At 43.3% G+C, this 13,625-nt stretch overlaps 1 protein-coding gene across 1 annotated transcript in view; it reads right to left on the reverse strand.

Moving 5' to 3' along the window:
• Positions 1-13,407, reverse strand: part of dok6 (docking protein 6) — a 90,779-nt gene extending 77,372 nt beyond the window's left edge. The window contains exon 1 of the mRNA XM_029697711.1: positions 13,062-13,407. Within this exon, the coding sequence (XP_029553571.1) occupies positions 13,062-13,127 (66 nt within the window). The 5' untranslated portion in view covers positions 13,128-13,407. The remainder of the gene's footprint in view (positions 1-13,061) is intronic.
• Between the last annotated feature and the right edge of the window lie 218 nt (positions 13,408-13,625).

Here is a 13,625-nt window from a genome sequence, read left to right on the forward strand (position 1 = left end):
ACACCAACAGGTAAAATATGTTGTAAATATTTAGCCATGACAACCTATTGTACATACAGTGTCATTGTACACACAATGATATCCTATATGGGTAGTAGGACTGAGTGTTTCTTCAGAATACATGACTCATACAAAATGCTAGAGGCAGAGGCCACAGGCATTTTGGATCGAAAGTAAACTGGGTCATGAAAATGCACTTTGCAATAATTTTGGGTTTTCTGAAGTTGAAAACGAACTCATTTAAAATATATTTTTTACCATCTCTGTGCCATAGTTTGTTTTGTGCAGTGAAAGCTTCCTGAGTATGATCTTAGCTGATCAAAAGACAACAGAACACAGCTGGAGATGTGTGTGTGTGTGTGTGTGTGTGTGTGTGTGTGTGTGTGTGTGTGTGTGTGTGTGTGTGTGTGTGTGTGTGTTTGTATGCGTGCATCCCAGCCAGCCTGCATGTGTGACCTTTCGTGCTCCAACAGGAGGAGACATGACAGCCAGCTGTGTGGGATTGAGGAAGAGATTCTCTCCTCACCTTTATATGTCTGGATACACACCTGGGGAAGCAGCTGGCAAAGCCCTGGGCTCGCTCATTAGCTGTGTGTGTGCGTGCGTGTGTGCATGTGTGTGCGTGTGTGTGTGTGTGTGTGTGTGTGTGTGTGTGTGTGCGTGTGTGCGTGCGTGCGTGCGCGTGCGTGTGCGTGTGTGTGTGTGTGTGTGTGTGTGTGTGTGTGTGTGTGCGTGTGTGCGTGCGTGTGCGTAATGGAGGCAGTCCAGTTTGTAGTCAACCTGTTATTTTCAAGACAGAATGCTTTAGCGCCCAAAAGACTACTTTATCAGAGCAAATAATATTCTAATTCTACTTAAACTACATCAAATTCATGGAACAGGCAGTAAAAGTGCTCCTTTAGAAGTAAAGAGGTGAAATCACATTTTAAACCCCAGTAATAAGTTACCACAGTCATTTCCTGCAAGTGGCCCCTGATGCTAAGTCCCTCCATTAACTTCTCTCAGAACATTGTGAAAGTTTCAGCGTTATTGAAGATGTGTCTGGCCTCTCAATAAAACATAAGCGAACTCCCCCGTAGGCACATTACTCACCTGCTGAACGGGCGGAGAAACCATCTAAAGACATGAAAATGATTTCCAATGACAGCTACTGTAGCTCCAGGTATATGACTTCTCTCACATCTGCTAAAAATAGCAAAGCCTGTCTGCAAGTTCTGTTCAGGACCGAACAGAGTTTAATATTGAAACATAATCAAAACCTCAGAGAGAAGTGTGCTCACAGTAACATCCACTAGTTCTCAGGTGCTGGGAAAGAGGACAAATGTAATGTTGAGAGGAGAACAGAACTCTGGTTTATGTTTCCAGAAAGGGAAGTTTGATTTGAAAAGAAAGCACGGATAGGATGAATGACAACTATTCGACCATTGCCTGGAGTAAACATTTTATTCTACAGCCTTAGGCTATTTTAGCTGATATTTACCAGCTATTTTTATTTTTTATTTAACCTTTATTTGACTAGTCAAGTCAGTTAAGAACAAATTCCTTTTAACAAAGACAGCCTACCTCAGCCAAAACCGGACGACGCTGGGCCTATGGGACTCCCAATCACAGCCGGTTGTGATACAGCCTGGAATCGAACCAGGGTCTGTCCTGACACCTCAAGCACTGAGATGCAGTGCTTTAGACTGCTGCGCCACTCCGGAACCCACATCCATACAGTACCGTCTTGTACTTACTTCAAGGAATTAAACTACGATACCAACATTTGTAACATAGTAGCGTTTGTTTCAAGGAATCCCAAACACACAGAAAAAGAACAATCATCAACAACCATCGTATTGCCATTCTACAAAGTCACTTCTAAGCCAATACCAAATGAAAAGCCTAGTAAAGTGTAACCAATATGGACGTAGCTACAGTAGCATGTAGCCCATACTCTTTCAGCCACAGTAGCATGTAGCCCATACTCTTTCAGCCACAGTAGCATGGACTGAGCCCCCCCCCACAGAGTGCACCATATTCCTATGGTGATAATGACTGCTGATGGACTATGACAGACCAGGCCCTGCAATATCAGCTGCTGCTGTTGGCAATCAATTTCAGACAGTGGCGGGCCAGCGCTGGGCCAGTACCGCGGTCCATCTTTATAATTTGATTTGTTATCCCGTCGGACAGTTGGTACAGCAATCATAGCAGCTATAATTCCCCCCCCCCTCACCCCCCCCCCCCCCCCCCCCCCACAGCCCCACCCCGCACAAGAACATTTCTACAATTTGACAGCAAATGTGATGACTAGAAATGTCTATTTAATTGCACTCGTGACCCTACTCCCTCCCTCCCTATCCTGAAAATCGTAAACGCACACCTTACCTCGATCGCACTCCCAAATATGTCCCTAAAACACACACACCTACATCCATTCTCACCCCGACACTAAGCCACACATATATGGTAGCCACACACACAAATACACAAATGCTCATACACACACACATACACACTCCCCATTCCCGCCCCCTTAATATGTTTGGACATCCCATAATGTTGTAATTGGGCCCTGACTACAGCTGTTGGCGAGGTAGCAAGGCTGCTGCACCACGCCGCGCCCCAGTTAATCATAGATTACTTTATCTGGGCCACTCCAAATCCTCATGTGTCAACAGTGCTACCTCAGCACCATGTAATCACTGCATCCCCCTCTTTCAATCTCTCTCGCTTTCTCCCTCTTTCCATCTCTCTTTTAATCTCTCTCGCTTTCTCTCTCCCTCCATCTCTCTCTTTCAATCTCTCTCTCTTTCTCCCTTTTTCCATCTCTCTCTTTCAGTCTGTCTCGCTTTCTTCCTTTTTCCATCTCTCTCTTTCAGTCTCTCTCGCTTTCTCTCTCTCTATATCTCTTTCTGTTGGGTTCTCTCTCTCTCTTTCTGACTCCCTTTCTCTCTCTCTATATCTCTTTCTGTTGGGTTCTCTCTCTCTCTTTCTGACTCCCTTTCTCTCTCTCTCTATCTTTTCCCTCCTTTCTCCAGACTATATCCATGTCTTCCTTTCCTCTTTCTTTACCCCTCCATCCCTCTTTTCCCCCTTCCTCTTTCCCTATGCATGGCTACCGCTCCTCGTCAACATTAATGGGCCAGATCAGTCCAGAAATGTAATATCCATGTCCTAATGGGATAGAGTGAGATACATGATAACTCTATGTTATACATTCTGCCTGTGACACTGACTGCTATTGAACATGACATCAGGTGTAGAGGACATTGCAGGCTCTCACCCAAAACACAGCCTCTACAGTCATGATGCCATGAGCAACAGGGACAGGTGCTAATCCATGACAGAGTGTGAGATGAGAGAGAACGAGAGAAAGAAGAGGAGAAGGGAGAGTGTGAAGAAGAAGTGAAAAAGTAGTTGCTATTGAGAAACTCTTTGCAGTGAGAAAAGTCTGGTTCAGAGGCCTGGCACACAGGTCTGGTGAAAGAGAGAACAACTGCATTTGGCTTCAGGCCGCCCTCCATTAGGACTAATGATAAATTAGGCTTTTAAACAGGACTTCTAGTTAGAAGCCTGTGAATAGATTATAATACACAAGACATCAAATAACACTTTTCCTCTTCAGCAGTAGAAGATCTCTCATACTCTGCCCTCTCTGCTATTTCAGACCAGACTGGAGCTATTATGCTCTCATTCCACATCAATAAGCCATAGGACAAGCCCTGTTAAAAGAAACACCCAATTCTCATGCAAATATTCCCGTCAAGCACAGGCAACCAAGGCAGCGCTTTCCCTCATGTTTTCTTATTACCCTGGTGTTTTCTTATTACCCTGGTTGTACTCTGGGGATGTTTGGCCCTTGCTGGCCACCGTAGCTTGGAGCCTGGAACATTAGTTAAAATGTCAAACACAGCAGCAGATTCAGTCATCACACCCTACAAAGCATACTTAAGAACAGGACCGAAATAGCAGCCAAATTATTCTCAAGGAGATATAGGTCAATATTGAGGTTTCTCCTCTCTGAGGTGTGGGGGAGAGAAGGGCAAATGTTTCGGCTGTTGGAAACCACACAGTGTATTGCTCATGTCAGTACATACATATACACACAGACACACACACACACACACACACACACACACACACACACACACACACACACACACACACACACACACACAATGCATATGCATAAACAGACACACACTTGATTGATTTCTGGAGTCTTGGGGATAGCTGACATGTCCTGGCTGTCAGAACATACATGTCTCATACAGAAATAGCAGTTAGCAATAGTTCACAACATCTCGAAGAGAATAAAAACGGATTCAAGTACAGTTCCCTACAAGCATAATATATTGACGTTACTGGTTTGAAAAAAAAATAATGTTGTATATACATTGTTTTATACATTTTATTTCCTGGTGGGATTTCTGATTCCAATTTCGATGGTTGTATAACTGTGCCAGCTATTTGATGTGAGCAGGATGTATCTACTGTGGATGTAAAATAAATTTTAAAATACTCTTCCAATTGGTTCACAGTGGATGGATTCTGCTCTCAGTCATCATCATGACAATTGCCTGCTCTTTAAAACGTCCCTTATCCCAAAGCCTCTCAGTATTACAGCTTCAGTCAGCAATCCCGCCGCAGCCAGAGAGCAATTTCCATTTAATCTAACTACAAGGCTGAAGCAGCTCGTTGCTAGCTGTGTTCACGGACAATAACACAGAGACAAAAAGGGATTTGACTATGCAAGAATAACCCTACTCCGTCTGTTTGTCTGAAGACAACGTATTCAGCCCGGCACAAACACAGACAAACAAAACAGGCCACGGCAATTTTTTTCTGAGTGTACTTGACAGTCTATTATTGTTTATGAGCATGGCTGTCTGAGTGTGGTCCTACATTCACTAGTATTGTATTCATTCTGTCTCCCGGCCTCAGCATGGGGAAACAGGCAGCATACACCTCACAACACACAAACATCTCAATTTAACCCCAGCTCATAATACTCAAGCCGTGTTGTAGGGACTGACGTTTGTAGCCTAGCCATTAGCGTGCTACATTAGCATCCATACGTTAGCCTCCATACGTTAGTGTCATTGTATTAGGCTAGCCATTAGCTTGGTCTCAGATATGTATGGACAACGATAGGCAGAGGAGTTGGCTAAACAAAAGCACATTGGCCTACAGATCTGGGACCAGGCTAATAAATATACAATTGTTTGTCTTAAAAATCAGGTAACTTTTTTTTGTATGGTTTTGTTTTATATATAGTACATGTGAAGGGGGGAGGTGACTTCCAAGCCTCTCTGTTTTTTGTGTTTGTTATTTACATCTCCTGCACATGTTCTTTTCATGTACCTTTCAAAACTTCAGCATAATAGATTTGTTTTTCTTGTATGCAAATAAATAAATACAAAAAATAAATCAAAACGCACAGGGCCAACTATATAAGCTAGGTACACAGGTGTGGGCTGTTGTGTGAAGACCAAATGGAAGCTAGCTAGCCTGTGAAGTGACCGATGGCAGCAGTCTCAAAGGAAAGAAGGAAACAGCCTATCAAAAGGGATGAAAGAGGTCCTTTCTTTAGCGCTACGACACTTGACTATTCTAATAACGCTTAGCTGACCTTCATTAACATGTAAACACAACCTGGGGATGTGATTGCGTGTAGTGCAAACCACTGCATCCGAGAGAGAGAGTATAATATTTGCATGTTACAGGACCACATCATTATGCCTCTTTGTGTGCTTGAGGACACTTTCTATGAGAGAGTTGTTTGCTGGAATATCATCAGAGGGCTAAGGATGGTAATCCTAGTCCAGTGGATCAGATACATCCTGAGGATTACTCCTAAAGTAGTACAGTAGGCTTACTGTTCACTGATGTTTTGACTCCTAAAGTAGTACAGTAGGCTTACTGTTCACTGATGTTTTGACTCCTAAAGTAGTACAGTAGGCTTACTGTTCACTGATGTTTTGACTCCTAAAGTAGTACAGTAGGCTTACTGTTCACTGATGTTTTGGCTCCTAAAGTAGTACAGTAGGCTTACTGTTCACTGATGTTTTGACTCCTAAAGTAGTACAGTAGGCTTACTGTTCACTGATGTTTTGGCTCCTAAAGTAGTACAGTAGGCTTACTGTTCACTGATGTTTTGGCTCCTAAAGTAGTACAGTAGGCTTACTGTTCACTGATGTTTTGACTCCTACAGTAGTACAGTAGGCTTACTGTTCACTGATGTTTTGGCTCCTAAAGTAGTACAGTAGGCTTACTGTTCACTGATGTTTTGGCTCCTAAAGTAGTACAGTAGGCTTACTGTTCACTGATGTTTTGGCTTCTAAAGTAGTACTGATGTTCTGGTTGGTTCGCTCATGCATTTACCTACAATGTGCTATCCTTAACAACCAGAAGACATGGGGGAATCCATACATGCATTCTGAAGCCATGTTTTGGCTGGCTCGCTGATGCCTTTAACTGGAACTGGGATGTATCCAAACTAGGTTATAACTAGGCTATATCCACAATGAGTTTTCACTACTACTAAAACCCAAAGGGATCTCTTTCATACTGTAACTAACTTGATTTAGCTAATAGCCAGCCGCTTTAACTAACAGTTTCTAAATCTAATTAAACACGTGTTAGAGGAAGAAGGATGAAATTGCCTTTTCGCTCAGAGTAAACATCAAAGGAAGTGTAGTGATGGAGTTCGTCATATTGTTTTTGTCTCATTTCCACTAAAGGACATACTCCATTGGAATACATGGGCAGTGATTCAGCGTGACTGTGTGCAGTCTCAGCATGGAGCCATTGTGGAATGCAATTATCACTTCAGCTAACAGATTACTGGGCAGAATGAGAGGGAATCACTGGGATGCCAGGGGGAAGTGGGGAAGTGCGTAGGAAACATGCAGTTAGTTAGAGGAGTGTTTAGGGCACAGGAAGGTCAGGTGTGTGTGTGTGTGTGTGTGTGTGTGTGTGTGGAGGGGGAATTGTGTGTGTGCATGTGTGTGTGATCTAAATGCCTGCTGCTCAGTACCTCACAGTATTAAGTCAGATTAGCTCAATGTCCACTGCTTGCATACAAAACATACCATACAATCTGAAAATGATCAATTGTTCAACCACTAAACCACTCTTTCTTACACATACTAATGCCACATTATAGGCATTTTCCCATCCAGAAAACTGTCCAAGACCTTCATGTTTGCCATGTCTTTACGAGTATGGAAGTCATTATTTTCTCCATTATGGCCCCATAAATGATTTCCATGGAAGTGACAGTGCCAGGGCTGGTATTGTACTCCATTTACAACTCCCCTTGGCAGACCTTATCCAAAATTCATTCCTCTAACAATAACTCTTGAGGAAATATTACAAGCTGTCTTAATAAAAAGTGGATCATATTGCGTCCGGACGAGACACCACTCCATGTTTCTCTCTAACACTGTAACTCATTAGAAAGTAGTACAGTTTTTTTTAAAGCAGGCAGATACAGTAAGCCAGGCACTGTGAGAAGGAAGCTGTTGTGCATTTTTACATAGTACTCAGCAGGACAGACAGGTAGAGTACTGACAGCCCTGTATGGGGAGAGAAGTTAACTGTCACCTTCTTACTATTAAAAGAACTCCCCTGAGAGAGAGAGAGAGAGAGAGAGAGAGAGAGAGAGAGAGAGAGAGAGAGAGAGAGAGAGAGAGAGAGAGAGAGAGAGAGAGACACAGAGCGGGTAAGAGAGAGAGAGAGAGAGAGCGAGAGAGAGAGAGAGAGAGAGAGAGAGAGAGAGAGGACTCATCTCTGAATAAATAGAAGCAAGCATCAACTCCTTGGTGAGTGCTGAGAGAGATGATAGCTGTCAGAGCTTTGCCAACACACATGTCAACGTTACCTCTCATATTACAAATAAGTATATGTGTTGAAATAAATATTGTTTCTTAGGCTGAATGTTCATTATTCAAAGAATGTTGTATTTGGGAGTTTTATAATGCAGTGATCTTTGATTGAAAATGTATGATGTTGCTCTATTTAAAACAAGAGAAGAGTGTTACCTTGTAACACTTCTCTGGGTGCTGTGTGAAAAGCACAAACAGGTAGCGTGCAAAAGTACACACACACACACACACAGAGACACACACACACACACACAGAGACACACACACACACTACACACACACACACACACACACACACACACACACACACACACACACACACACACACACACACACACACACACACACACACAGCCGTGACTAGGCCATGTCGATGGTTATGTGGATGTGTGACTCCTTTACAGCTCCCTGATGAAAGCTAAGAGAGATTCATCAGATTGCAAGTCATTACATCTCTAATTCTAAAATAAAGGTGTACCGCGTCCTGCTAAAAGCCTTTTTTCCTAAGAATAACTTCATACTTCAGATTTCCTCCTCTACAGAATTCAAAGGTCCTATTTCTAGATCACACTATAACACAAAAACGACATACTGTATGTTAACGCACATCTCTGAAATTAGACTGAGCTACAGGTAGATCAGATTTACACACACACACACACACACACACACACACACACACACGCACACATAGGCATAAACCCATTCAGTTGTTCAGTAGGTTTGTGAGCCCAGTGGGATGGAGTGATTAATGAAGGGGAAAGAAGAGAAGAAGAGGATGGAGAGATGGTGTTAAAGGAGCTAGCTATGATAGATACCTTTAGAGTCGGGATTTCATAGGTCAATCTCAAGTGTGTCCGTAGAAGATAATAACACCGTGGAAAATCATACAATTCAAATGGCACTGTACATCATCAAATCTGTCATTCTAATCTGGAGCAGGGAGACGTTTGTACCTTGTATTAATCCTTAGAGTTGCATGCAAAAGCTAGTGTATATATACAGTGTGCTATGATGCGTTTCGTAATTGTTTGTGATATCAGTAAAACTGTTTGCAGTACATGCCATCCATTATCTCAAAAGGTTAAAACAGTCCTCCTTCACTTACATAGTATAGCCTATAGCCACACCAACAGGCTAAGGTAGTGAACCATGCACCAACGCTTCACTATCAAGGTCAATGCCATTACCAAAAGGACAGAGTCATCAGAGGAAATGAGTGAGCGGTTAAAAAAAAAGAGCACAAATGATTATGCAATGAAATGTCTCAAGTATCTGTCTCAAGTAAGGCGTTTTCTGATTGCGTCTCTCCTCTCTAGTTAAGAGGCTAGATGGTGCAGCAGTTGGCTCAGGCTGTGGTGCCAGAGCATCAGGGTATCAGGGATTGATTTGGGAGATTAAATTGTCGTGGTAGGGAGTCCTCTCCTCCCTCCATCCGCGCTGAGCTATGACTTCTCCCCTCTCTGTGTGTGGATTAGTGAACTCTGCACTTTACAGAGCAGTTTATCACAAACACAATGAAAACACAAAGCTGCTGTTGGGAGTAGTCGGGACAGACGGCTTGATGTATTATTGAGAGGATTGAGAGAGGGGGAGAGAGGGAGACAGGGAGAGAGAGGCGAGGGGTTAGACACAGAGAGAGACCGAGGCGGGTGGGTCAGACAGAGAGAGAGAGGGAGGGAGAAAGAAAACCAGAGCAAACTAGAATACTATTTGGCCCTAAACAGAGAGTACACAGTGGCAGAATACATGACCACTGTGACTGACACAAACTTAAGGAAAGTTTTGACTATGTACAGACTCAGTGAGCATAGCCTTGCTATTGAGAAAGGTCGCCGTAGGCAGACCTGGCTCTAAAGAGAGGACAGGCTATGTACACACTGCCCACAAAATGAGGTGGAAACTGAGCTGCACTTCCCAACCTCCTGCCAAATGTATGACCATATTAGAGGCACATATTTCCCTCAGATTACACAGATCCACAAAGAATTAGAAAACAAACCCAATTTTGATAAACTCCCATATCTACTGGGTGAAATACCACAGTGTAACATCACGGCAGCAAGATTTGTGACCTGTTGCCACAAGACAAGGGCAACCAGTGAAAAACAAACACCACTGTAAATACAACCCATATTTATGTTTATTTATTTTCCCTTTTGTACTTTACCATTTGCTCATTGTTACAACACTGTATATAGACATAATATGACATTTGTAATGTCTTTATTCTTTTGGAACTTCTGTGAGTGTAATGTTTAGAGACAGAGTGAGAGGAAGGGAGAGAGAGAGAGAGAGAGAGGGAGAAGCAGAGGGTAAGAGACAGAGTGAGAGGAAGGGAGAGAGAGAGAGAGAGAGAGAGGGAGAAGCAGAGGGTAAGAGACAGAGAGAGAGGGAGAGAGAGAGAGAGGGAGAAGCAGAGGGTAAGAGACAGAGTGAGAGGAAGGGAGAGAGAGAGAGAGAGAGGGAAAAGGGAGTAAGAGGCTTAGAAGGACAAAGAAGGAACTGAGAAAGTGGGGAAGAGATGAGAGAGAAGGGGAAAGGTGAGAAAGAGGGGGAAAGATTAAGGAGAGGGAGCGAGATGAGGGAGGAAGAGAGGCGTGAGAGACTGAGTTGTGTGAGAGGTGAGAAAGAGTGTGAAAGATGAAGAAGAGAGGGAGAGGTGAGAGCGGGATGAGATGAGAGACAGGGAGCAACGAGGGACAGGGACGAGTTATGAGAGTGGAAGATATGAGGGAGCGAGGAAGAGGTGTGAGGCTAGGGCGAGACAACAATCTCTGACTCTCAGCCAGTCTGAATCTCCAAGCTACGGAGGCTTAGCTGACTATATCAATTCACCACACAACTCTGATTTCAAGTATATCTAAGTAAAAATACAACAAAGGAGTTGTCTAGACTCTAAAGTAGAAATATAATGTCTTCCATAAAGGCTGAGTAAAGTGACTAAACAAGAAATATAAACAAAGAGAGGGAAGAACGAAAATGTGCCTAGACCTTTTTAACAATTCCGCAGAAACACTGACACAGTACGATCTAACCTTCACACATGACCAGCTTCGAAAATGAGCCAATCAGGTTGACTGATGCTGATGAGGTTTTCCGCCGAATCTATTGTTAGCCGCGGAAATTCATACCACACAGAAGAAATATCCTAATGTCATTCAACTGTAGTTTTCCATAATCAGAAATTGAAACGAGGAAAATATGTGAAATGGTAGCCCTCTGGAGAGTAAGGTCAGAGAGGGGGAAGCGGAGGAGGACGGAGGAGGCTAGGTTTTGAAAGGTCAGTCATGATGCGATGGTTCTTATGTCAACTTGGACCTTTTCACGTCTGACAGACCATTTTACAGACCAGTGAACTTCGCTGAGTGGGAAAAAAACATCCAACGACTGTTACAGTGATATTGAAAAACATACACAAATTGCACAGTAAGGTCAGCGTTGTGTTTAACCTCCTAATGCCCTTATATTCAACTCTGGGCCTCGAAGCCAGTTCCACTGTCTTTTTTTCATTCTCTCCCTTTAATCAGGGCCTGATGTAGGCCTGCGACATGAGGTGGGTGCAATTAATTATCAGGTAGAACAGAAAACCAGCAGGCTCTGGACACCGTAGGGTAACAGTTGAATACCCCTGCCCTAATTGTTTTTGGTTAAGGTTATGAGTTAGGAGGGCACCGATATGGAATTGTTCGACCCAGAAACAGTCCAGCAGCAAAACAGGAGAGACAGAAGGTGAGGAGGACAACCTCTCAGTGTCTGACAGTCCTCCTATAGGTTCTCTGTCTGTCAGTCTGTACAGTCCACCACATGCTTTACCAGAGGTGACACACGACCGTACCAGCATGGCATTAGATTCAAACAACAACCCGGGGGAGGTTGACAGGCTGAGAACAAAAATAACATATTGCTGTTCAGCTCTTGCCTCAAAAACAGCATGATGAAAGGTAGCTGTCCTGGCATAGCCACCTCCACAACAGCCAAATGTTGAATTATCTAACTCACAAAGTTACAGCAAAGCACTGTGCCAGAACACAATATACACGCACAAATACGCATAACAATGTGAACCAGAGAGATTTAAAATTGAGTGATACGCTGATTGAGAGGATAAAATGTTATTTTCCTTCTCTTTTGTCATTAATGTTTCATCGTAGAAAAATGAATTACAATAGTCTTATTCTAAAATGTAAATGCACGAAGACAAAGCGGTGATGAAGGCAAGGCAGGAGAGGGGAAAGCAGACATCACTAGCCAGCATCGCCCATCATGGTCAGAGGAAAAGGTTTCTGCTCTACATTCATTCTGTAATGTACTGTAATCTAAAAATATCCCAGCTGGCTTTAAGATCCAGGGAATATCACAGAGTACAGGCTACCATCATCACCACCATTTACTGTTAGAATGATATTGTCCAGTGTGGGGTACAGATCACTGTATGTAATGTAAGCAAAGTGCTTTGAGCATTTTGAAAAGCATTATAAACATAATCCATTGCTATAGTTATTACACCTGTATTACTGTGTTATAATTCAGTTGTTAACTCGTTGCAGTGTTTCAGTGCTTCTGATCAATACAACTCATTTGACCACAGTTGCAGTCTACTTTATGCATCTAGTCTTTATCAACACAATACTTTACCATTATCCTTACACCATCTATATCCATCATACTTGTAGGCAAGGAGTCAGTGCCCTGCATGGACTGAATATAATTTAGAAACAGCTGTTGTCAATGATGGAGTTGTCTCTGTAATTTGTGAAGTAGCCTAAATTACAACTTTGACAACCTAGTACTCAATGTGGTTATGAAGAAAATAAATAATCATCCCACTTTTTGCAAGATAATAAACGTGAATTGGACAATATCTCCAACAAACACTATCCCAATTTGAAACGTTGTTATTGCCATCATATTCTGTTTAATGTCCTACATATTAACGAAAAAACTCAACAAATGCAACCACTAAAGGAAAGTGAATCATGTTGTTTTGCTCCTCTATTATCTTCCTCTGTAAAACTCACAGCAGGACAGCTGCCTGCAATTAAACCTTTTCTAAATAATCCAGCTGCCTTCCTAGTGCCCCTGCCTCCCTGTCTGCCTTCCTGATGCGGCTACTGCTGCCCGCCTGTCCTGACCACAAATAACTACGTAGAAGCCTCTCCTCTCCTTCAGCAAAGTGTCACTCACCCCTAGTTTCTTACTCCGTATCCGCACGTATCCCTGCTTCACTATATCATTGAAGTTGGAGGCCATGGTCAGCGCACTCCGCCACTGCCCCGGAAAAGTAACCTCCCTTTCGGCTGCGAAGAATTCTCCCTCCCCGGAGTCAGTCCGACATCCACAACAGTAAAGAACCACGGGCAACCTTCTACGCTTTCAACGCTCGGGCAGCAGCCGGCTTCGGCGCGGCAGCGCGTTCCATACGGGAGTAGGGAGATACCATTTGTCAGTTGATTTAATTCAGTCTATAGAGAAAGAGCGAGAGCGAAAGAGAGAGAGGGGGGGGCGCTTCCTGGAAGGCACCATCACCTCTTTGGCAGGGGGGCAGCAGGTAGCACGGGTAATACAGATGGCCAATCTCAATGGTCTTCTCGCTTTTGCAATGACACTGTTGCCTGGCTACCCATCCACATTGCTTCAGCCAATTGATATTTCTTCTCCAAGATGAATGTAGGCTATGATTGATAGAGCAGCGGAATTACATTAAGGGTGAGTCACCAACGGTAGCTATCTAGCCATACACCGATAAAC

The sequence above is a fragment of the Salmo trutta genome, chromosome 2, assembly GCF_901001165.1.
Source record: "Salmo trutta chromosome 2, fSalTru1.1, whole genome shotgun sequence".
NCBI classification, from domain to species: domain Eukaryota; kingdom Metazoa; phylum Chordata; class Actinopteri; order Salmoniformes; family Salmonidae; genus Salmo; species Salmo trutta.